Here is a 25,681-nt window from a genome sequence, read left to right as displayed (position 1 = left end):
TACACACATATAGACAGCATAATCATAACCAGTAAACCAGAACCTTGTCCTAGACACCCCATTTGACCCCCTTTATACAAGATCTGGGTGCCACTACCAGACCTTGCTTGCAACAATGATCTATATGGTCCCAGATTATATCAATAACGTCACACCCCCAACGCAAAATTGATGCAGGAAGGGATGTCACAAACATCACTGACTGCATCCCAAGAGCTCTCCACTCTGGACAATGCATCAGCTACAATATTTTCCTTTCCCCTTATGTGGACTATATCCATTTCATACTCCTGAATGGCTAAACTCCAACGCAGCAGCCTGGAGTTGTTGCCCTTGGCCCTGTGCAGCCAGACCAGAGGGGCATGATCACTCAACACAGTGAATTTTTTATTGTACAAATAGGGCTTAAGTTGCTTGACAGCCCAGACAATGGCATAACATTCCTTTTCAATGGTAGCGTAATTTTGCTCAGTGGGGGACAATTTCTTACTTAGATATGCCACGGGATGTCTCTTCCCTCCTTCCCCCTCTTGCATCAGCACTGCCCCCAGCCCAATATTGGAAGCGTCTGTACATAGTAAAAAAGGCTTTTCGAAATCTGGGCTGGCCAAAACAGGCTCCTTGGCCAAAGCGCTCTTTATGCTTTGAAAACCCTGCTCACAGGCCTCCGTCCACAGCACCCGGTCTGGTTTTTCCTTTTTCGTCAGGTCTGTGATGGGAGCAACAATGTCGCTGAATCCCTGCACAAATCTCCTGTAATAGTTGGCCAGACCAATGAAGGATTGGACCTGCTTTTTAGTTCTAGGGGTTGGTGTCACGGAGTATTGGGGGACTCAGGGCCCTGCACCCCCGGCTTCCTGCGATTCACCATGACTCTCAGCCAGCCAGTAAAGCAGAAGGTTTATTTGGATGACAGGAATACAGTCCAAGACAGGTCTTGCAGGCATAGACAACAGGGACCCCCTCAGTTAGGTCCATCTTGGGGTCCCCGGGCATCCCAGCCCAGCCCCCCTTGGGAGGTCAGAGCCATCTCTCCCCCCAGCCCTCTCTCCCTGCCTGCTTCCAGCACTCTGCCTTCAGCGACCCCTCCCACAGCCTTTGTTCAGTTTCCCGGGCTAAGGAGTCGCCTCCCCTTCAACCCCTTCCTGGGTTCTCATGTTACACACTCAGGTATGCGCCCTCGGGCAGATCCCATCCTGCAATACAGACCATCCTAGTCACACTCCCCTGTCAGCATTCACAGACCACAGTGAGAACAGGCCCAGTTCGTCACATCTCTCCCCCCTTCGAGACCAAACTGAGCAGGGTCACTTTAGCCAGTGACCTGGGGAAGTTCGAACCTACCCCCGTTCCCATGGATGCCCCCGCATCCCTCCCATTCCTTGGTGAGAATTACACCAGGCCCCTCCAGTTTCACGCCCCCCCTTAGGTCGGGGGTGCTTGATGGCACTCGCAGTTCGCATGTGGGAAGGTTTATGCGGCCTGCGCCCTTTTTCCACCCCCATACCTCTGGGGTTCCAACTGGGCTGTGGTCTTCTCCCAGCGCTCCAGTCTGGAGGTCTGTGCTTTGGGCTCTCTTGGTTCAGAGCCGCCCTTTTAACCTTGGCCACCCTCTGGAAAGGATCCTTATTGCTGGGCAAGGGTCCTAAAGCTGTTTTCCCCTTGTCCCGGGCCTTCCTCCCCCTCTGACAGGGGTCACAGGATCCGCAGTACTGTCGGACAGTAACAAAGACCCCAGGCCAGTAAAAGCTCCGTAGCAGCCTCTGCTGGGTACGCCAGGTTCCCTGGTGCCCTGAGAGGGGAATGTCATGGGCCCGGCACAGCAGCTGGCGGCGATACTTCTGGGGTACCACCAGCTGCCTCCTGATCCCCCCTGACTCCATTTTCCCTGGGGGAGCCCATTCTCGGTACAGGAACCCCTTCTCCCACAGGAACCTTTTCCGGCCACCTCGTCCCATGGTCTGTACCGCATTGAGGTCGGCCAGGTCCCTTATCTTCCGCAAGGAGGGATCTCTCTGCAACTCGGCCTGGAACTCAGCAGCTGGGACAGGGATGGCCACCTGCTCTTTCTCGCCCGCTGGGTCCGAAGCTGCAGCCTCCCTGAGCCGCGTCCCTGGGCGTTCCCTCCCCACCAGCTTAGGGTCCCGCGCCTCAGGCAAAGCACCCCCCCCAAGGCCAGGGGGCAGTGCCCCTTGCCGGCTCTGACCGCGGGTCACAACTAAGGCGGTCTGGGGGCTGCTTGGCCAGTCCTCTAGGTCCCCCCCCATCAACACCTCGGTGGGCAAATGGTGGTGCACTCCCACATCCTTGGGGCCCTCCTTGGCCCCCCATTTCAGGTGTACCCTCGCTACGGGAACCTTGAATGGGGTCCCGCCCACCCCGGTCAGGGTCAGGAAGGTGTTGGGCACCACCCGATCTGGGGCCACCACCTCGGGCCGGGCCAGTGTCACCTCTGCGCCCGTGTCCCAGTAACCATAAACTTTCTTCCCCTCCACCTCCAGGGGAACAAGGCACTCGCTCCGCAGGGACAGCCCCGCGCCAACCCTGTAAACGGAGAACTTTGAATCCGGAGCATCTGGCCCCCCAGAGAAGCTGGCCTGGGGCTCTCCTCCCTCCTTAGCAGGTGGTACTCTGCCAGCCCCCCTTCCCTGGGAATGCTGCCTCTCGCCGGGCTGGGTCTCTACCCAGTCAACCCTCTGTGGGTTCGGCCTGCTCAGTCTGTCCCTGAGCCTGGGGCACTGGGCCCGTATGTGGCCCTTTTGGCCACAGTGGTAGCAGCCCATGTCCCATGGGTCCCCTTGAGTGGGTCGGATGGTCCTGATGCCGGATGTTCCCCTCTGATGGGGTTTTTCTGTATTTTCCCACGGGGAGGTCCCATGGTGACTCTCTCTCTGCGTTGTGGTGGGATTGCTCCTTTGGGACTCCTCCCTTTTATCTCCTGACCGGCTCTTTACGAACTCATCGGCCAGCCAGCCTGCCTGTCGCGGGTTCTCTGGCTTTCTGTCCACCAACCACAGCCTCAGGTCAGATGGGCACCGCTCATACAGTTGCTCCAGTACCAGCAGTTTGACCAGGTCCTCCTTCGTCTGGGCCCCATCAGCCCACTTGCTGGCGTATCCTTCCATGCGGGCGGCTAGTTGCAGATATGAGATCTCAGGGGTTTTATCCTGATTCCGGAACCTTTCCCGGTACATCTCAGGAGTCAGCCCAAACTCCCGTAGCAGGGCCTTTTTGAATAGCTCGTAGTCCCCTTTCTCTGCCTCTTCCAGTTGGCGGTACAATGCCACGGCTTTGGGGTCCAGTAAGGGGGTAAGGACCCGGAGTCTGTCCGCGGGATCAACCTGGTGCAGCTCGCAGGCCGTCTCAAAGGCCTCCAGGAAGTCATCCATGTCCTCCCCCTCCTTGTATGGGGCCATGATGCACTTATCAAAGCTCCGTGCAGTCCTGGGTCCCCCCTCACTCACCGCAGCCGGGGGTTCGCTGCCCCTCAGTCTCGCCAGTTCCAGTTCACGCTGATGCTGTCTCTCATTCTCCTGTCTCTGTCTCTCTTTCTCCTCCAGTTCATGCTGTCTCTGTCTCTCTTCACGCTGATGCTGTCTCTCTTTCTCCTCCCGTTCATGCTGACGCTGTCTCTCTTCATGCTGTCTCTGTTGTTCACGATCCTCCAGCTCCCTCAGTTTTAGCTCTTTCTCCCATTCCAGCCAATTCCGCTCCCCGGATGCCGAACGCCGCCGGGAGGATCCTCTGCTGGCCGGCGAGCTTCGCCGGGGGGACCCCCTGCTGGCCGGGGGGGTCACGGCGCCCTCGGTATTTGCTGGGCTCCTCCCCACCCTTCCCCTAGGCATAGGAAGGAGGGGTCTCGGGAAGCCCTCAGCAGCCGGCTGACCACTCCCAGCTGGGACAGACACTGGTGCCTGCGCTGCATTTGCCAGGCTGCTTCCCTGAGACACAGGGATCAGTTCATTCGCGCGATCTTCCGCCTCCAGCTGGGCAATGAGCTGTTCTTTGGTGAGCCTCCCAATGCGCAGCCGCCTCTGCTTGCACAGCTCCACCAGGTCGCTCTTAAGCCGCTTGGCATACATCTTCCTGCTGGCCACTCACCGGCCTGTGTGCTCACAGCTCCCCACAGTTCCCAGGGGGCCCCCTAGTGTGCCAGCCCTTCTCGAGGTCACCGCCTCTCTGCCAGGGTCGAGCTGCAGACTCCTCCGCCCCTGGGACCACTCGCTGCGATCCCCCCGGGGGACCCTGTTACTGCAAAAGTCCTTCTCGCTGGTCACACACTCCCAGGGGTAATAACCGTCTCTCTCTCACTCTTCAGCACGCCTGGTCCCCGTCAATCCCCCTTCGTTTTACTGCTCCCCAGTCACTTACTGCAGGAAGCGCCGTCCACGGGGTGCAGTAGATCCCACCGCTGCCACCAGTTGTCACGGAGTATTGGGGGACTCAGGGCCCTGCACCCCCGGCTTCCTGCGATTCACCATGACTCTCAGCCAGCCAGTAAAGCAGAAGGTTTATTTGGATGACAGGAATACAGTCCAAGACAGGTCTTGCAGGCATAGACAACAGGGACCCCCTCAGTTAGGTCCATCTTGGGGTCCCCGGGCATCCCAGCCCAGCCCCCCTTGGGAGGTCAGAGCCATCTCTCCCCCCAGCCCTCTCTCCCTGCCTGCTTCCAGCACTCTGCCTTCAGCGACCCCTCCCACAGCCTTTGTTCAGTTTCCCGGGCTAAGGAGTCGCCTCCCCTTCAACCCCTTCCTGGGTTCTCATGTTACACACTCAGGTATGCGCCCTCGGGCAGATCCCATCCTGCAATACAGACCATCCTAGTCACACTCCCCTGTCAGCATTCACAGACCACAGTGAGAACAGGCCCAGTTCGTCACAGTTGGCCAGTTTTTAATGGCCTCTACCTTTACAGGCTCTGGGCACAGTTGCCCATTGCCCACCCTGTGCCCCAGGTAGGTCACCTCAGCAGCTCCCATTCTGCATTTAGAAACCTTAACCGTTAGATTGGCCTCCCTGAGCCGGTGCAGCACAATCCCTATGTGGTTCAGGTGATCTTGCCACGAACTGCTGAATACGGCCAGGTCGTCTATATAGGCCCTCGCAAAAGATTCTAATCCCCGTAGGACCTCATTTATAAGTCTCATGAACGTAGCCCCTGAATTTCGCATCCCAAAGGGCAGCACTTTGAACTCAGATAGGCCCGATTCCACTATGAAAGCGGATTTTCCTTGTGCCTCGGCATCTAGGGGTATTTGCCAGTACCCCTTAGTCAGGTCCAGGGTGCTTATAAACCTTGCCCCTCCCAGCGTATCCAGTAGATCCTCTATTCTGGGTGTGGGGTAAGGGTCAGGCTGGGTGATAGCATTTAGCTTCCTGTAATCCACACAAAACCTCATGGTCTTATCCTTTTTTGGCACCATCACAATGGGAGAGGCCCAGGGGCTCTGGGATCTGGTGATTATTCCCATTGTCAACATGCTTTCCACCTCTTCCTGGATCTGTCTTTGCATCTCTCCCTTGGCCCTGTAAGCTCTGCTAGGGGCTGGGCGGGGACCCACCGTCTGAATGGAGTGTGTCATCCTATCTGTGAGCCCTGGCCTATTGGAGAATGTTTGCTTGTGGTGTTTTAACAGCATCAGCAGTTCCTTTCTTTGAGGGGGGGTTAAATCCTCCCCCATCTCAATGCTCTCAAGAGGCGTCTCCTCCTGGCTTTCAGCAACCATGTCAATTAAAGGGGCAGATCCTGCCTCTTCCTCAGCATAACAGATTGTGTTCACATTTACCTCCCTTGCATGGTAGGCCTTCATTCTGTTCACATGCACTGTCTGCACACTTCCCTGGACCTGGGGCTTCCTCACATCATAGGTAACCTCATTAATCCTTTCCACTACCTCCATGGGTCCAGACCAAACATCTTTCATTTTGTTCTTCCTGACAGGATCTAGCACCAACACCATGTCCCCTATTTCAAACGCTCTCTCTTTAGCATCTCTGTCATACCAGGCTTTCTGCGTATCCTGGCTCTCTTTCAGATTCTGCTCAACCAACTTCATCATCTCCTGCAAATTCTCCTTGAATTGAGCCACATACTCGGCCACCGGCTGCTCTGCCTCCTCCACATTACCTTCCCACGAGTCACGAACCAAATCTAGGGGCCCCCGGACCTGCCTCCCATAGAGCAGTTCAAAGGGAGCAAACCCTGTAGACTCTTGGGGCACACTCCTGTATGCATACAATAGATACGGCAGCATAACATCCCAGTCATTCTGGCGTCTATCCACATACATTTTCAACATAGACTTCAGGGTTCCATTGAACCTCTCCACTAGACCATTAGTCTGGGGGTGGTAGGGAGCGGCTTTCAGGTGCTTCACCCCACATAACTCCCACAACTGTTTGAAAACCACAGACATAAAGTTAGACCCACGGTCAGACAATATTTCCTTGGGAAAACCCACTCTGCTGAAAATAGAGAACAAGGCCACTGCCACTGTCTCTGCCTCGATATTAGCCAAGGCTACAGCCTCCGGATATCTGGTAGCAAAATCTACCAACACCAGGATGTATTTCTTCCCATTTCTGGAAGGTTTAGGGAGTGGCCCCACAATATCCACAGCTACTCTGGCAAAAGCTTCCCCAATAATGGGCAGAGGCTGGAGGGGCACCTTGCTAGGCCCCCTTAACCCCTTACGCTTCTGGCACAGCTCACAGCTCCTGCAGTAATCTCTCACTGACCCCGAAAGGTGAGGCCAGTAGAAATTCTGCTCTAGCCTGTCACACGTTTTGCCTATACCCAGATGTCCTGCAAAGGGACTATCATGAGCCAACTTCAACAAATCATTGCGGTAACTCTCAGGTACCACAAGCTGTTTGCGAGCTGTTGCTTGGGAATTCTTCCTTCCCCTAGGTGGTTCCCTATACAACAGCCCATCCTGCATAAAAAACCTGCCTCTCTCTTCACAGGCCGGGACCTGACTCTGAGCATCATTCCTGGCCCTCTCTAGAGATACATCACTCTGCTGAGCCACAATGAATTCACTCTGGGTTTTGTTTGGATTTAGAATCATCTCTGATATTTCAGATAAACCCTCACCTGATCCATCTTGAGAGGCACTCTCTGTCTGTTTGCTGCCCCCCTCACTGCCATCAGTCAGGGTATCTGCCACAGCCCCAAATTCTTTCTGTGACCAGGTCACTACATTAACTTGGCCAGGCACCCCCAATATGTTATTTCCTACCAAGACATCAGCCGGAATCAAATCCCGGACAGCAGCTTTCACATCCCCTTTAAAGCCATCCCACTCCAGGTGGATTCTAGCCATCGGCAGGTTCACAGAATACTCGGATAACGCCACTACCGTCACATACTCCCCCGGCAGCATGTCCTCCGGCTTCACCAGATGTCCCTTGACTATAGTTACATCCGAGCCAGTGTCTCGCCATCCCGTGCATTCAACATCATTGACCTTTGCCTCCATGATAAACCTCTCACTCCCCTGCCATGCCTCAGTCCTGACATAACTGGTGAGCTTATCACCTCCTCCCATGCCACTGGAGACGATGGGGTTAACATTAGCTACTGCTGTGCTTGCACCTGAACTTAAGGTGGAGCTGTTGTGGCTTGGTTCAGCCTGAGTGCTCAGGGTAATGGAGTTGGCATTTATCGTGGCATTTGGGGTTGCTGGCTTTGGGCTGCCCTTCAGGGTCAGGCAATCTGGTCTCATGTGGCCCAGCATACCACAGTGATAGCATGTAATCTGTTCCGTCCTGGGATGAGAGTTCCTACCCTCCGGTCCCCCTTGAACTCCTCTAGAAGAGTCAGGGACAGATTTACTTTTAAATCCCTCCCTCCTCTTGAACTGGGGAGAATGGTGATTAGTTTTCCCCGGGGTTTTACACCCTTCTCGAGCCCTGTTCTGGGTATGGGCATCCGCAATCTCTGCTGCCCGTAGGACTGACTCAGGGTCCCTGTCACACACAGCTGCTCTCACATGGTCAGGCACAATATCTAAGAACTGTTCCAAAGTTATTAAATCCAGCAGTTTTTCAAAACTCCCATGCGCCTTGGCTCCCACAACCCACTTTTTAACAAAACCCATCAGCTTATGAGCACATTCTACAAAAGTACAATCCTTAGGCATTTTAAACTCTCTAAACTTAACTCTGTAAGATTCAGGAGTAACCTTGAACCGCCTTAACACAGAATCCTTAAACCGCTCATAATCTAAGGCTTCTTGTTCCCCCAAGTCATTAAATACCTCCCTGGCTTTTCCAGTCAGTCTGGTCAGCAGGACAGGCATTCGCTGACCCTCAGGGATCTGGTACAGATTGCAGAGGCGTTCAAAGGTAGACAAAAACTCCTCTATATCCTCAGTATCGTTGTAAATGGGACACATCCTTTCCCAGTTTTTCTCATGGCGGGGGGGAAGTGGAGTACCAGGTGGGGATGACTTTCTCCACTCTTCCAGTACTTGGAGCTGAAGTCTGGCCGTCTCCTGTTCCATCTTGTGAGTCTCCTGCTCCATCCTGTGAGTCTCCTGCTCAGCAGCGAGCAGCTCTAGACGTCCCTTACGAGCTCTCTCATCAGCCTCCTTCTTTCTTTGATCGGCTTCTTTCTCTCTCTCAGCAGCCTCCTTCTCTCTCTCTCTTTCTAATTCTGCTATTTTTTGCTTCTCCAGCAATCGAAGATCTGCTAGCTTCTGTTCATGCTCAAATTGCAGTTTACTTGTCACCCTTTGCATTCTAATTTTTTCTGCCTCTTCTGCAGCCTCAGGTAAGGGCTGTGCTCTTGCCCCCTGATCACTGGCTATTAACAGATTTCTCAGTTCCTGATTTGTAGCTTTCTTTCTAAAGCTTATCCTCTTTTCTGAACACAAATTTTCCAGGGCTTTTTTGCCAAGTCCCTCATATGCTCTTTGCTCAGCCATTGCAGCAGCTCTTTAACCAACAAAACTCTCAATCCCAAAATTCAAATTTGGACAGCGTGGGGTTCTGACCCAAAGCTTAATTGACCTGGTTCTGTGGATCCAAGCACGACTACGCCACTGTGACAATGCGGTTCTGGTGGAACCCAACTGAGAGTGCCAACTCAGGACAAATTGCTCAAACAGGGCAGTTACAGCCCAAGGCTGGGGTTTTTCCACCTCTGAGGCAAACCAAACCAGCCAGACTAGGAGGACTTCGGTCTCACCCCCTGGCTAACCGCAAGTCTCACAAGCAATCTCCTTAGACACCCCAGTTTCCCAGTATTACCACCAGTGCCACTCGTTATGGGGACAAATGGTTATGAAAACCACTACCCCAGTAAAAGGAAAAGGTTCTCCTGATCCCAAAGGACCAAGCCCCAGACCCAGGTCAATATACAAATCAGATCTTATCCACAAATCACGCTGTTGCCAATCCTTTAGAATCTAGAATCTAAAGGTTTATTCATAAAAGGAAAAAAATAGAGATGAGAGTTAGAATTGGTTAAATGGAATCAATTACATACAGTAATGGCAAAGTTCTTGGTTCAGGCTTGCAGCAGCGATGGAATAAACTGCAGGTTCAAATCAAGTCTCTGGAATACATCCCCAGCTGGGATGGGTCCTCAGTCCTTTGTTCAGAGCTTCAGCTTGTAGCAAAGTTCCTCCAGAGGTAAGAAGCAGGATTGAAGACCAGATGGAGATGAGGCATCAGCCTTATATAGTCTTTTCCAGGTGTAAGGACACCTCTTTGTTCTTACCGTGGAAAATTACAGCAAAATGGAGTCTGGAGTCACATGGGCCAGTCCCTGCATACTTTGCTGAGTTACAAGGCGTATCTGCCTTCTCTCCATGGCTCAGTTGTGTAGCTGATGGTCCTTTAACGGGCCATCAAGCAGGCTAGGCAGAGCTAACACCAGTTTGTCTGGGATGTCACCCAGCAGCATAGCATAAGTTTGAAATACAGACAGTATAGAGCCAATATTCCTAACTTCAACTACAAAACTGATACATATATATAGACAGCATAATCATAACCAGTAAACCAGAACCTTGTCTTAGACACCCCATTTGACCCCCTTTATACAAGATCTGGGTGCCACTACAGGACCTTGGTTGCAACAATGATCTATATGGTCCCAGATTATATCAATAACGTCACAATTGGGCCCAGACGAAGGAGGACCTGGTTAAACTGCTGGTACTGGAGCAACTGTATGAGCGGTGCCCATCCGACCTGAGGCTGTGGTTGAGGGACAAAAAACCAGAGAACCCGCGACATGCAGGCCGGCTGGCCGATGAGTTTGTAAAGAGCCGGTCAGGGGATAACAGGGAGGAGTCCCAAAGGAACAGTCCCACCACAACGCAGAGAGAGAGTCACCGTGGGACCTCCCCATGGGAAAATACAGAAAAACCCCATCAAAGGGGAACATCCGGCGTCAGGACCATCCGACCCACTCAAGGGGATCCATGGGACATGGGCTGCTATCACTGTGGCCAGAAAGGCCACATACGGGCCCAGTGCCCCAGGCTCAGGGACAGACTGAGCAGACCGAACCCACAGAGGGTTGACTGGGTAGAGACCCAGCCCGGTGAGAGGCAGCATTCCCAGGGAAGGGGGGCTGGCAGAGTACCACCTGCTAAGGAGGGAGGAGAGCTCCAGGCCAGCTCCTCTGGGGGGCTGGATGCTCCAGACTCAGGGTTTTTGGTTTATACGGTGGGCGCGGGGCTGTCCCTCCGGAGAGAGTACCTTGTTCCCCTGGAGGTGGATGGGAGGAAGGTCAATGGATACTGGGATACGGGCGCAGAGGTGACGCTGGCCCGGCCCGAGGTGGTGGCCCCAGATCAGGTGGTGCCCAACACCTACCTGACCCTGACGGGGGTGGGTGGGACACCAGTCAAAGTGCCCGTGGCAAGGGTACACCTGAAGTGGGGGGCCAAGGAGGGCCCCAAGGATGTGGGGGTACACCCATATTTGCCCACTGAGGTGTTGATGGGGAGGGACCTGGAGGACTGGCCAAGCAACCCCCAAAGGGCACTGGTTGTGATCCACAGTCAGAGCCGGCGAGGGGCACTGCGCCCTGGCCTTGGGGAGGGTGCCTTGCCTGAGGCGCAGGACCCTAACCGGGTCGGGAGGGAACACCCAGGGACATGGCTCAGGGAGGCTGCGGCTTCAGACCCAGCCGGCGAGAAAGAGCAGGTGGCCATCCCTGTCCCAGCTGCTGAGTTCCAGGCCGAGTTGCAGAGAGATCCCTCCTTGCAGAAGATAAGGGACCTGGCCGACCTCAATGCGGTACAGACCATGGGGAGAGGTGGCCGGAAAAGGTTCCTGTGGGAGAGGGGGTTCCTGTACCGAGAATGGGCTCCCCCAGGGAAAATGGAGTCAGGGGGGATCAGGAGGCAGCTGGTGGTACCCCAGAAGTATCGCCGCCAGCTGCTGTGCCGGGCCCATGACATTCCCCTCTCAGGGCACCAGGGAACCTGGCGTACCCAGCAGAGGCTGCTACGGAGCTTTTACTGGCCTGGGGTCTTTGTTACTGTCCGACAGTACTGCGGATCCTGTGACCCCTGTCAGAGGGGGAGGAAGGCCTGGGACAAGGGGAAAACAGCTTTAGGACCCTTGCCCAGCACAAAGGATCCTTTCCGGAGGGTGGCGAAGGTTAAAAGGGCGGCTCTGAACCAAGAGAGCCCAAAGCACAGACCTCCAGACTGGAGCGCTGGGAGAAGACCCTGTCGCGGAGTATTGGGGAAGTCAGGGCCCTGCACCCTCGGCTTCCTGCGATTCACCATGACTCTCAGCCAGCCAGTAAAGCAGAAGGTTTATTTGGATGACAGGAATACAGTCCAAGACAGGTCTTGCAGGCACAGACAACAGGGCCCCCCTCAGTTAGGTCCAGCTTGGGGTCCCAGGGCATCCCAGCCCACCCCCCTTTGGGGGGGTCAGAGCCATCTCTGTCTCCCAGCCATCTCTCCAGCCCGCTTCCAGCACTCTCCCTTCAGCGACCCCTCCCACAGCCTTTGTTCAGTTTCCCGGGCTAAGGAGTCACCTGGCCTCCAACCCCTTCCTGGGTTCTCATGTTACACACTCAGGTATGCACCTGGGGAAACTCCCATCCCCCAATGCAGACTATCCGAGCCACACTCCCCTGTCAGCATTCACAGACCACAGTGAGAACAGGCCCAGTTCGTCACAGACCACAGCCCAGTTGGAGCCCCAGAGGTATGGGGGTGGAAAAAGGGCACAGGCCGCATAAACCTTCCCACATGCGAACTGCGAGTGCCATCAAGCACCCCGACCTAAGGGGGGCGTGAAACTGGAGGGGCCTGGTGTAATTCTCACCAAGGAATGGGAGGGATGCGGGGGCATCCATGGGAACGGGGGTAGGTTCGAACTTCCCCGGGTCACTGGCTAAAGTGACCCTGCTCAGTTCGGTCTCGAAAGGGGGGGAGATGTGACGAACTGGGCCTGTTCTTACTGTGGTCTGTGAATGCTGACAGGGGAGTGTGGCTAGGATAGTCTGCATTGGGGGATGGGAGATTGCCCAAAGGAGAATACCTGAGCATGTAACATGAGAACCCAGGAAGGGGTTGGAGGCCAGGTGACACCTTGGCCCGGGAAACTGAACAAAGGCTGTGGGAGGGGTCGCTGAAGGCAGAGTGTTGGAAGCGGGCTGGAGAGATGGCTGGGAGGCAGAGATGGCTCTGACCTCCCAAAGGGGGGGGCTGGGATGCCCTGGGACCCCAAGCTGGACCTAACTGAGGGGGGCCCTGTTGTCTGTGCCTGCAAGACCTGTCTTGGACTGTATTCCTGTCATCCAAATAAACCTTCTGCTTTACTGGCTGGCTGAGAGTCATGGTGAATTGCAGGAAGCCGGGGGTGCGGGGCCCTGAGTTCCCCAATACTCCGTGACAGCAGGTTTCTCGGGAGAGCCGCTGTGGTCCTTGTCCCAGTCAGGCTAACATGTCTGTGCCACTGTGCAGTGAGGGGCGGGGGGACCATTGTTGCACACAGGCAAGCTGCATAAGGGCCAGGGAGGAAGCCGCATTGCAGTAGAAAACCCTCCCTTCCTTCCCAGGTCACCCTCAGCAGCCAGCTATCTTCCAGGATGAACTCTTGTGGAAAATGTGGGGACAGTGTTCAGTGTAGGGGCCCCCTGCAACTGTTGGCTCTCCCCAAGGCACAGAACCCCAGAATCAGTATGGCCGTGAAACAATCAGTCCCCCTTGACCCTGTGCTTACTCACCATTTTGGGGCTCCCGTGGGTTTATGTGCGCTCGCTTTGGGATGGCCAAATTATGCTATTGTGTAGACTGTGCTTGCCCTTAAGTACGGGGGAATCATTGCTCTGTCTGGTGTGAACAATGCTGCCTTTATAGATGCAACCTTGAGATCTCGGCTGTCGATGTTATCACCGTCCGAGAGACTGCACAGAATCAGGAAGAGGCCACGTAAAAGCAAAGAGGACCTGCTGCGTGAAGTAATGCAGCAGTCACTTAATGAGAATCTAAAAGTGCAGGAGTGGAGGGAGAGTGAAAGGAGGATCCGCCACCAGAATGCGGATCACCGGCGGCAAAGCACGGAGCACCGCAGCAAAGCACGGATCGGCTGATAAGCATCATGGAGCGCCAAGCAGACTCTATCCAGGCGCTCGTAGCCATGCAGGTGGAGCACTACCACGCCCGCCCGCCCCCTCCCCCTGCAGCCCTTGTCCCAAAACTCTTTCCTGTGTGCCCTCATGTCACCTCCAATCCACTTTCCCCAACATCCGGGTTCTTATCACCACCAGCTGCCTCCAACACCTGTAGCTTCACCACCCAGCCCTGAAAACTACGACCCTTACCCTCTGCACTCAACCCCCATCACCATGCATTACAGCCAGCCTGAAGTGCAACACTCATTGCACAGCACTCCAGACAGGACACACACACATCTGTGATTGTACCGTTCCCCACCCCACCCCCTTGCCCTTTCTGATTCCCAAGCAGTTGTGTTTCTTTCAATAAATGAATTTTCTTTTCAATAAATGGATTTTTTGGCTTTGAAAACATTCTATATTATTTCATAAAGTAAAAGATACCTTAGCCCAGGAAAGAAACAGGCACTGCAAGTCAGCGTAGCAAACACAGATTCCTACTAACATTGGAACCACCGCTCTTCACTCCCGTGCAGGGCACCAGACATTACGGTGGCTTTCAGCCTCAAATTGCTCCCTCAAGACATCCCTAATCCTTGCAGCTCCACGCTGGGCCCCTCTAATAGCCCTGCTCTCTGGCTGTTCAAATTCAGCCTCCAGGTGCTGAACGTCCGAGTTCCATGCCTCAGTGAATCGTTCACCCCTCCCTTCACAAATATTATGGAGGGCACAGCACGCAGATATAACCGTGGGGATGCTGTTTTTGGCCAAGTCCAGCTTCCCATACAGAGATCACCAGCGGCCCTTTAAACAGCCAAAAGCACACTCCACAGTCATTCTGCACCGGCTCAGCCTGTTGTTGAATGACTTCTTGCTGCTGTCAAGGCTTCCTGTGTAGGGTTTCATGAGCCACAGCATTAACGGGTAAGTGGAGTCTCCAAGGATCACAATGGGCATTTTGACTTCCCCTACAGTGATCTTCTGGTCTGGGAAAAAAGTCCCGGCTTGTGGCTTCCTGAACAGGCCAGTGTTCCGAAAGATGCGCGTGTCATGCACCTTTCCGGGCCAGCCTGTGTTAATATCAATGAAACGCCCACGGTGATCCACAAAAGCCTGGAGAACCATAGAGAAATACCCCTTCCAATTAACGTACTCGGAGGCTAGGTGGGGTGGTGCCAGAATAGGAATGTGTGTCCCATCTATCTATCCCATCTATCTACAGTTAGGGAAACCCATTTGTGCAAAGCCTTCCCTATGTCCTGCACGTTACCCAGAATCACGGTTCTTCTGAGTAGGATGCGATTAATGGCCCTGCAAACTTGCATCAACACGATTCCAACGGTCGACTTTCCCACTCCAAACTGGTTTCCAACCGACCGGTAGCTGTCTGGAGTTGCCAGCTTCCAGATTGCAATAGCCACCCGCTTCTCCACGTCAGGGCAGCTCTCAATCTCGTGTCCTTGCGCCGCAGGGTGGGGGCGAGCTCCTCGCACAGTCCCATGAAAGTGGCTTTTCTCATCCGAAAGTTCTGCAGCCACTGCTCGTCATCCCAGACTTCCATGACGATGTGATCCCATCACTCGGTGCTTGTTTCCCGAGCCCAAAAGCAGCGTTCCACGGTGCTGAGCATGTCCGTGAATGCCACAAGCAATTTCGTGTTGTATGCGTTACGCGAGTCAACATTATCATCAGACTCCTCACTGTCAGTTTGGATCTTAAGCAGTAACTCGACTGCCAAATGTGCCGCGCTGGCGAGACTCGTCAGCATACTCCGCAGCGTGGGCTCCATTCCCACAGACCGAAAGGGAAGACAGAGCGCGCAGTACAAAAAACATTGAAAGATGGCGCCAAATGTGGACGGAAGCAGAGGGATTGCTGGAATGCGAACCGATGCATCATGGGGTGTTGGGACAGGACCCAGAATGCCCCCCCCGCACCCTTCCCATAAGCCACAGCACCAGAATGGGAAGAGGTGCTCTGTGGGATAGCTGCCCATAATGCACCGCTCCCAATGCTGCTAGCAAGTGCCGCAAATGTGGCCACACCAGTGCACTTGCAGCTGTCCGTGCGGACACACTGCAGCGCTTTCCCTACTGTGCTCTCCGAAGGCTGGTTTAACCCAAGGAGCTCTACCGCTGCAAGTGTAGCCATGCCCTAAGAAACCACGTCTGGTGGAAGCCAGAGCGTAGCTGGTGTTTGCTGACAGGTTGCGGGGGTCAGAGCTGCTGGCCCAGGGCTGTGGCTACACACAGACACTCGGGGTGTGACCTGCAGGCTGTTGGTCTGGTTCTCAGGAGCCCAGGGTGGAAGCGACAGCAGGAAGCACTGGGAAGCACCCCAGGGTGCAGGGCAGGTGGTGACACAGCTGCTGACCGGTCTGGACTCACTGTCCCAGCAATATTAACCCACAGGTGAGCCAGGCCGATCCCAGCTCCGTCTCTGTCAGTGTTCAGCTGAGACACGGGGACCCTGGCATGAGCTGGCACCTGGTCTGCCAGTGTCACAGTCACACTTCAGGTGGGAGAGCGGCTGTGTCTGAAACCCATCACTGCCTCGCTCTGCCCGGGCCAGTGTCCGCATCCTCGCCTGCCTCGTCTACACACCCTGCCACTGGTTTAACTTTCCCTGTTTCACTTTCACTCACACCTGACACTGATCAGCTCACCCTGAACGGCTGTACACCGGTCACAGCCTGCAATCAGAGCGTCCACTGGGGGGTTGTGTTGGGTTACTGAACTCGGCTTCAATTCACACCTTTAGTTAAACCAGAGCAACCCTGTGTAGACAAGTTCTCACCCCACCCCCTCCTCCCACCTGCGGGATTGTGGCACCAACGCAGGAACAGCCAGTCCCCAGTTCCCAGCCAGGGAACGTCCAAGCTCTTCTCCTGTCCTTACCGAGCACACGGAGGGTCGTCTCTCCCTGCAGCTGCTCCGTACCGTAACCAACGACGCATTTATACAGCCCCTCATCCGACACCATCACACTGGAGAGCGACAGGGATGCGTTCCCATTCTCCAACTCCTGCTCCAACACGCTCGCTCTAACCTGGGATTCTCCCCTGCCCTGGTTGTACTGCGCGATCCTCTCCTCCCACAGATACCACTGAACCCGCAGGGAGCTCAGATCGACCGGCCCCCCGACTTCGAACCGACATTTCAGCAGCGCCCCAGAGCCCAGCAGGGCCTGGGAGGAGGGATCTGTGAATATCTGCAGCCGGGAACCTGCGCAGGGAAAGAGAAAATCACGCTCTGGGGCTCTGTGCAGGGCTGGGCCGTGCGGGGAGAGGTCACTGCCTGGGGATGGACGAGCCAGCGATGGGATCTGGTCCCGCAGGGAGGGGAGATGGTGGGGTACCTGGGGCAGGTGCCGGCTGTGCTCTGGCTCCCCTGGGTGTATCAGTTACTAGACACCCCTCCCCCCTTCTCCTTCCCAAACCGTCCCACACGGGGTCCCTCCGAGCCAGGACAATGCAGCAAAGGGAGGTTTTGCTAATAGCTCTGGGCTTCTTCCCGCATTCGCTCCAGCGGCTGAGGCCAGGCAGAGCTGGGCAGTGACTGACCCACATGTACCCAGGCCCCGTCCCCGGGACTTCACTCTGCCGGGAGCCCCGGGGCCCTGCCCTGCCCGCCCCCAGGGCACCAGAGGTCTGTACTTACCGGCCACCCTGAGGACGAGGAGGGGGATGAGAAGAACACCCAGCCCCATGGTCCCTGCCCTTCATCCCCCCAGAGTCACCATCTCCGCACCTGGCAGGGCCCGTAGCGAATTCCCTTTCACTTTCCATGGTTCACAGGGAGCGGCTGTAACAATGGGCAAAGGGCAGAGATAAGAGTTTACAGTTACTGATCCCGTGGGCCCAGCCCCCCACCCACAGCCCATGACTCCCTCCCCGCTGGGCTGGGGGTGAATCCCCTGGGGTTGGGGGGCCTGGGTCCCCCCAGGAATGGTTATGGGGCTCAGCGCCCATCCCACCCTGTGCTGGCTGCGGGGTGAATTCCCCCACCCACCCCTGGGGATTCACCCCTGGAGGAAAGAGGAGGGTTTGGCCCCAGTATGTGGGAGGCTGGAGTCCCAGGAGGCCCCGTCTCTTCCCTTGGGGGGCTCCCGCTCAGTCAGGGGCTGCCCTGTGGGCAGAGGTGAACCTGTTCTTGCCCGCCCTGCTCCGGGGTGAGGGCACCCCTGGACCCTGTTAGCACCCCAGGCAAAGGGGCCCCGTGTGAACCCCAGACGCCCCGCTGAGACGGCGGGAGGGATCAGGGAGCAGCCCGGCGTGACAGGAGCGATGGTCCAGCCGGGCTGCAGGGGGGTCAAGGCGGAGGCTGGGGGGTGCCCAGAAACCCCCCAACCCCTCCCCCCAGGCTGGGGGGGATGTAATGGCCACACGGCTCAGGCCGTGGCTACACTCGAAACTTGACAGCGCTCCTGCAGCAGCGCTTTGACGTGCGAGTGTGGTCGCGCGCCAGCGCTGGGAGAGAGCTCTCACTCCCCCACAGAGAGCTCTCCCGGCGCTGCGGTACTCCACCTCCCCGAGGGGCGCAGCTCCCAGCGCTGGGGCACTGTTTACACGGGCGCGTTACAGCGCTGTAACCTGCTGTGCTCGGGGGGGGGGGGCTGTTTTTTCACCCCCCTGAGCGAGAAAGTTGCAGCGCTGTACAGCGCCCGTGTAGCCAAAGCCTCACACTTGCGTCTCCTCCACCTCGTCCTCCCCACGCGCCACCCAGCCGAGTGTTAAACCCCTGCCTGGCTCTGCCTCTCCCCCACTGCCACTGCCCAGGGGGGAGCCGTGGGGGTCACTGGCTGTAAGGGGGGTTACGGGGGCTGTGGGAGCTGTGGGGGAGGGGTCCGGGGGATAATGGGGCCGGTTGGGGGGGTCATGGGGGCAGTGGCAGCATTTGGAGGGTGAGGGATGTTGGGAGGCAGGTGGGTTATGGGGGGATAATGGGGCTCAGGGTTGAGAGGGTAACATGGTGCTGGGAGAGGGTCCAGGGGCAAGGGGTGTCATGGGGCTTAGTGGGGCTGATAACTGGGGCTGTGTGGGGCAATCAGGAGGGTTAATGGGCTGTGGGGGGTCATGGGGTGATGGGGGCTGATGGGGCACTAGGGGTCAGGTAGGGACAATGGAGCTGACAGGGATTATGGAGGCCAAGGGGGTTCTGGGAGAGGTTTTGGGGTGTGGGGGCTGTGGGGGGTCAGTTAGGGGCCAGAGGTAACAGCCCTCATTGAGGGACAATGGGGCAGGGAGGAGGTTATGGGGCACAGGGGCTGTCAGGGTTGTGAGGACCCATTGGGGTTGTGGGGGGCACATGGAGCTGGGGGGATAGGGAGGGATTTCTGAGGGGAGATGGGCTATGCAGGGGCAGACTCCCAGAGGGGATTTGGAGCTGGGGGGAACAGGGCGTTTGCTCCCCCTTGCTGCCCCACAGACACGGCTCAGGCCCCCAGCTCGGTGCCCGCGCTGGGCAGCTGATTTCCGTCCCTTCCACACCAGTGTCAGGCCCGCGGGCAGTGCCACTATTCACAGCGTCCGTCTGTCCATCGGTCACCAGCCCTTCCCAGGCCCAAGAGGGGAGCAGGCTCCCTGCCCCGAGCTCTGTCTGGGCCAGGGCGCAGCTCGCCTGGCTCCACTGCGCCCTGGGCCTTGGGATCACGTTAATCCTTGGCTCCCCCAGCCTAACGAGCTAATCACAGCCCGAGCTTTTTGGGACACTAATTAGGGCCGGGCGATGATCTAGCAGGGAGCCTGTCCCCGGTCAGGGGAGCTGTGGAGGCAAAGGGGTTCAGGGCAGCGTTATGAGGGGAAGTGAAGGGATGGGGGATGAGGGGGGAGGACAGGCGTGGCAGGGGGAGTGTGGAGGGTTTGAGGTTTTCAGGGGCTGGGGGGTATGGGGCTGTGAGGGAGGCTGTGGATGGGGGGGTTGTGGGGGGAGGTTTGAAGGGGCTGGGGGGGTATGGGGCTGTGAGGGAGGCTGTGGATGGGGGGAGGATAGATGTGTGGGGAGGTTTTAAGGGGCTGGGGGGTGTGGGGCTGTGAGGGAGGCTGCGGATGGGGGGAGGATAGGTGTGTGGGGAGGTTTTCAGGGGCTGTGGGGTATGGGGCTGTGAGGGAGGCTGTGGATGGGGGGAGGATAGGTGTGTGGGGAGGTTTTCAGGGGCTGGGGGGTATGGGGCTGTGAGGGAGGCTGTGGATGGGGGGATGTGGGGGGAGGAGGAGGTAACGAGGGGGATTTGGGGCTCAGAGGAATGTCTGGGTGAAAGGGAGTTTATGAGGCAGTACGGGCAGCATCTGGGCTGGGGGATAAGGGTTTTGCCCCTGCCATTGGGTACCTGCCCCTCCCTGGCACCCACAGACCCACCCGCCCCAGCGGTGCCCCCTCGCCAGGCGCCCTGACCCAGAGCTGGAAGGAGCCCGGCTGCTCCACCTGCCCCCAGGGTCCCGGCATCCCCCAGCCGGGCAGTGCCTGCAAGGAGCCCCCGTGCCAGCCGGCAGGAGGGAGGGGGCACTGAGATGTTTCTCTGCTGGGCTCTGGGGTCTCGTGTCCGTGGCGCTGCCTCCGGGCCCCTGGGAGGTGAATGCCGCCGGCGTCTCCAGTCGGACCCCAGGTCGCTCGGTCGCTGGGGACTTTGCAGTGTCTAGGTGGCTCAGCCGTGCTGCGTATTCGGTGTGTTGCGGTGGTGCTGGGAGCCCAGCCAGGGAGCAGGTCCCCTTGCGCCGGGCGCTGCACAGACACAGAACTCGGAGATTGGCCCTGCCCCGAGGAGCTCACACGGCCCGGGCTGTGGGTCGTTCCAGACGCCCCGGCTAGACGGTCCCTGTCTGGGCAGCTGGGGGCGCTGGACGGCGCGGTGAGAGCAGGGGGCCCCCGGCGGCTGGGGGCTCTGGTGGGAACATTGCTCTCTGGGCTGGCGTCACTCTGCCCTCAGTGGCTGCTGCCCCCTTTACGCCTGGTCAGTGCCCAGCCCTGGGTCTTTCTGCCCCCGCCCCAGCACAGGCCCTGGGACCCGATACACGGGGGGACGGTGCCAATAGCGCTGGGAAAATAGCGAGAGCCGCACGTGGCCCTGATGATTCTTGTTACAGCTGCAGGTCTGTCGTGGTGGAAGAGAGTCACAGCCCGATTTTCCGGTGCCCGTGACTCACCCAGCAGCTGCAGCTCCTGTCCCACCGTGTCCCCTCTCAGTCCCAGGGACACGGGAGCTGCTGCTGACCAGGGTGCGTGCGAGGTGAGCTCCCTTTCCAGCTCCCTGCGCTGGCGGAGCGTGCTGCTGCGGGTGGTCGGCGCCCCCGGCTTTGTCAGGGCATTTTTAAATCCCTCTTCCCTCCGCTCCCGACTTTCACTAAACTCACCACGTGTGAGCGGTGCCTAGGAGGGACCACACTGAGAATGCCACACACAGGGCAGCCTGCAAGAAGCAGGGCAGACACACCCCAAAAACTGGCAGTTTGCTCTAGAATTAGATTCACCCAACCAGCACCAAAGTGAGCGTCTGCAGCCCCCCACCGGTTAACCAGAAGCCAAACACAGCCCCTGTTAGACACCCCAGCCCCTGGCTCCCGGCCAGGCAAACAGGGCTCATCTAGTGAGAGGTGACTGAAAACCCAGTTCACCACACAGGAGGTTCTTCCAATCCCAAAGGATCAGACTCTGACCCCCAGGGCAATTCGTCTCTCAGATCTTACCCCAGTACCATGCTGTCAGCCTGTCCTTAGTGAGCTAACAGAAGATTTATTAATAAAAGAAGAGAGAGTTATAAATGGTTCATACATCATGTACATGCAAGTGATTGCAAACTCTCCCGATCAGCTCTGTCGCAGCGATGCAATGGACGGCTGGCTGGAAAAGTCTCTCTGGTAACTTCCAAACAAAGTTCAAAATGCTCCTTTTAGTTGTATATCCACAGTCCAGAGAACTGGAGCAGGAATGAGGCAAATGGAGGGTCTCTGGTGTCTTTTATATCCTCTGCCACGTGCGTGGACATTTACTGTCTCAAGCAAAGCCACAGCCCCCGTATATGGAAAGTTACTGACCAAGATGGAGTTCGAGGTCACATGTTCACATCACATGTCCTTACGTGTTTTGCTGAATCACAGGGGTAGCCATTGGCATAGGCACCGACTTCCCCGCTAGCCGGGGGATGCTCAACCCCCTCCCGCCCCAGGCCCCGCCCCCACTCCACCCCTTCCCCCAAGCCCCTGCCCCACCCCCGCCCTGCCCCCACTCCACCCCTTCCCTCAAGCCCCTGCCCCACCCTGCCCCCACTCCACCCCTTCCCTCAAGCCCCTGCCCCACCTCTTCCCACCCCGCCTCTTCCCCTCCTCTTACTGCCTCCTCCCCTGAGTTCGCCCCATCCCCGCTCCTCCCCCTCCCTCCCAGAGCCTCAGGCACACCATGAAACAGCTGTTCACGGCAGGCGGGAGGCAGTGGGAGGGAGGGGGAGGAGTAGATCCGAGGGGCTGTGGGTGGGCGAGAGGTGCTGGGAGGCCGGGGGGGAGCTTAGGTGCAGGAGGCCGGGGGGGGGGAGCTTGGCTGCCGGTGGGTGCTGAGCACCCGCTAATTTCTCTCTGTGGGTGCCCCACCCCGGAGCACCCTCGGAGTCGGCGCCTATGGCCATTGGCTCCCGGCTGTCCGAGGTGTTGTCAGGAAGAGTTTTCTGGAGAGTTGATTCTTCCTAATGGCCCATCAAGCTCGAATGGCCCATTCACAAGGGGCTGGCGAGACGGGATGTGAACTACCTTGGGGGGTGTCATCTCCAGAACAAAACACATCTGAGATCCAAGCACACGGCCAATATCCAGCACTTCAGGCGCAGCGACAGTACCTGGGTTTCACCAGGACAATCAGACTAGACAGACCGTCACTTTCCCATTGACACCACACGACCGGCTGCGACACCGGCTGGGTAGGGCCGTTTGTATCTTCCAGGGGCACCTGGTCTCTGCTGGGGACTCCTGCTGCTTCTCTCTGCTCTGTGACCGTCTGGGGGTCCGGGCTCTCACGGGGAGGGGGCTAGAGAGAAGAGCACAAAGGCACTAAGGCCCCTGCCTGGGAATCCTCCCGCACCGTGCGGCCGCTCCCTGCTGGAGAGACCACCTCCCCGCTCAGGCCCAGAGAGCCCCGGGCAGCCGGGAGCAGACCTGGGGTAACAGGGGGAGAAATTACCCAGGTAACGTGAGCTGGGCAAGACGATAAATCCAGCAGGGCTGGCTCACCTGTCACCTGCAGCTCCCGGCTGCGTCTCTCCAGGGGGGTCTGTAGGGCGACGTGTCCCACCCGGCAGACGTACTCTGCCCCCTGGTCTCTCTGCACCGAGGGGGTGAAGTTGAGTCTCGTCTCCTGCTGGAAGCTTTTCCCGTCCTGTGTGCGGGGAGCTCCGGGCTCGATTCTGTACTCGGCAGAGCCCTGCAGGGGAACAGCAGCCCCGGCCCCCCGGCCCCTCCTGAGCAAGGTCACACTCAGCGCCCCGGGGAAATGCCCCGTCATGCGGCAGCTCAGGGTGATTTCCTCCCCCACCGTCACTGACTGGGGTTGGGAGATTTCCGACACCTCTGGGGGCCGCAGGAGACCTGGGGAATGAAACATCCAGAGACAGTTACAGGCCCCGTAAGGGGGAGATGGGTCCATCAGTGATTCCTGCTCATTCCCCATCTGACCCCATGGAGCCCCCTCACCTGTGTCCCCAGCTCTGATCTCTCTCTTGATCGAAGGCCCTTCGGGGCTTTGCTGAATGAACACTAGGATGCTGAACTATGGACGGATCAGTCTCTGGCTGGGGATTCTCCAGACGCTGGTAGCACTGAACGTGAGATCCGGGTTCTGGCTGATTTCTGGGCTCTCATCTTTCCATCTCTCTGCCCCATCACAGCTCCACTGGATCCGGTGAATCCCCCTGGGGTAAAAGTTCTGGATCTGGACGGCAAACGGCACCTCCTCCGGGGGCTTCCACTGCGGTAACACCTGGATCCCGGACACCTGCGGCTGGGCTGGGCAGACAGCAGGAACGTCAGTGACGGGGCAGTCGGAGGCCGGGGGCTCCATGTGACTCTGTGACACCCCGTCCGTCTCAGCCCCGCTCCCCAGGGCCGGTGCGTCGTCCCAGCGGGAATTATTTCCCCAGCTTGGAGTGATCTCCCCCCATCTGACCTCCCCCAGCCGAGCGCCAGGCCTTGAGCGTGGGGCTCTGTGACCCCCTCAGAGCTGGGCGACTCCCCGCTGCCCAGGAGGGGAGGGGAGCTAGACGGGGCTCGTTCCCACTGGGAGACTCAGGGCTGTGCGGGGCCTGACCCAGCCATGGGGAGCAGGGGGAGGGAACAGGAGCTGCCCCCCACCCACACCCTGCCCCTCCCCCACCCCAGTGGGAGCCTCAGAGACAGCTGCAGCCCCTTCACTCGCGGGAGCCTGGGGCTGCAGCCCCCCAGAGGGAGCGGGGGGAGGTGGGGCTGCCCCCCGAGGGTACATGGCCCCGGCTTGCAGGGGGAGGGGAGGGGCTGCACCGTCCCCAGGGGTGAGGGACTGAGCATCCGGCCCCTGGACTCACTGGGGCTCCAGCGTGGGGGGCACTTGGGGGTCAGCGAGGGGCTGATGGGGGCAGAACTGCTCTGATTTCACGGGCTGTGTTCGGCCGTTTCCCTTCACCCCCGGAATGGACGAGACGCTCCAGTGACCAGAGATTTCAGACAGAGACACTGACCCGTCACCTGCAGCTCCCGGCTGCGTCTCTCCAGGGGGGTCCGTAGGGCGACGTGTCCCACCTGGCAGATGTACTCGGCCCCCTGGTCTCTCTGCACCGAGAGGGTGAAGCTGAGTCTCGTCTCCTGCTGGAAGCTTTTCCCGTCCTGTGTGCGGGGAGCTCCGATGTCGATTCTGTACTCGGCAGAGCCCTGCAGGGGAACAGCAGCCCCGGCCCCCCGGCCCCTCCTGAGCCAGGTCACACTCAGCGCCCCGGGGAAATGCCCCGTCATGCGGCAGCTCAGGGTGATTTCCTCCCCCGCTGTCACTGACTGGGGTTGGGAGATTTCCGACACCTCCGGGGGCCGCAGGAGACCTGGGGATGAAACATCCAGAGACAGTTACAGGCCCTGTAACGGGGAGACGGGGCCTGGTGGGGGCTGCTCCCCCCTCCCTTCAGACAGGAGATCTGACCCCTCAGTGGGGCTGTGTGACGAAGTGGGGGATTTTCTTGTTTTCAGTGGGATTTCAACGGTTTGCATGCGGAGGGGGTGGGACTCAGTTTCCCTGGGGGTTACTGGTTTAAGGAGGTGAGGGGAGAGGGAGTGTGTTGTTACAGAGGACCGGAGAGGGAACTTGGGGACCCAGCCGATGGCCGGGAGGATGGAGACCCCAGCGACTGGTGACCTGAGACCCCGACCCGGAGGCCCAGCTGAGGAGACGCAGCCGGTTCTGGCCAGTGGGAGGACAATGGGCTGCAGAGTGAGGACCCAGTGACCTAACCAGCCGGTTCCAGCCAGAGGACGGAAGAGGGGAGAGGAGGCCCCGGTTTACGACCCTGTTTCCCTGGAGAGAAGACAATGGACAGAGGCGGGGCCTGGGGCTGGGGGTATCAGATGCCCAGCTGGGAGCAGGGGGGCTCTGGGCTGGAGAGGGGGATCAGGCAGAGCCCACCTGGATACAGAGAGACTGGGATGTGCTGGGCTGAGGGAGGCCAGGCCTGAGGCCCTGAGAGTTTCCTGTGCTGTGTTCAACTCTCAATAAACCCTCCTGTTTTATGCTGGCTGAGAGTCACTCCGGTCTAGAGAACAGGGTTGCATCAACCCCTTCGGGAGTGGAGGCCCCGGGGGTCCAGAGCGAGTGGACTCCCTGAGGGGTCCCACGGCAGAGACAGACGTGCTAAGGCTCAGAGAGGTGCGGCTCCAGGAGGTGGAGGGGCCTGACCCTGAGAGAGAGTGGACCCCCGAGAAGGGCTGTCGCACTGAAAGGGGCACCCCCCATGGACCACACGGGGCCAAGTGTGGGCACGATCTGTGAGTCCATGACATGCTGTTACCGCATAAAATCACCCCATGTGTGACACTGTTACACCCCGACCCATCGGTGTCTCCAGCCGAAAAGGGGGATGAGG

General features: G+C 58.0%; 1 protein-coding gene and 1 pseudogene across 1 annotated transcript in view; both read right to left on the bottom strand.

Moving 5' to 3' along the window:
- The window catches only part of LOC128829628 (natural cytotoxicity triggering receptor 3 ligand 1-like), a 49,508-nt gene extending 32,159 nt beyond the window's left edge, over positions 1–17,349 (bottom strand). The window contains exons 1-2 of the mRNA XM_054015106.1: positions 17,263–17,349; positions 16,501–16,827 (exon numbers count right to left, since the gene is read on the bottom strand). Of these exons, the coding sequence (XP_053871081.1) occupies positions 16,501–16,827; positions 17,263–17,311 (376 nt within the window). The 5' untranslated portion in view covers positions 17,312–17,349. The remainder of the gene's footprint in view (positions 1–16,500; positions 16,828–17,262) is intronic.
- A 5,173-nt stretch (positions 17,350–22,522) lies between these two features.
- LOC128829619 (uncharacterized) lies at positions 22,523–25,651 on the bottom strand (annotated as a pseudogene).
- Positions 25,652–25,681: the final 30 nt, after the last annotated feature.

This window comes from Malaclemys terrapin, unplaced genomic scaffold (genome assembly GCF_027887155.1).
Source record: "Malaclemys terrapin pileata isolate rMalTer1 unplaced genomic scaffold, rMalTer1.hap1 H_1, whole genome shotgun sequence".
In the NCBI taxonomy this organism is placed as follows: Eukaryota; Metazoa; Chordata; order Testudines; family Emydidae; genus Malaclemys; species Malaclemys terrapin.
The sequence above is the reverse complement of the archived record's forward strand: the minus strand, read 5'-3'. Positions and strand labels throughout refer to the sequence as shown.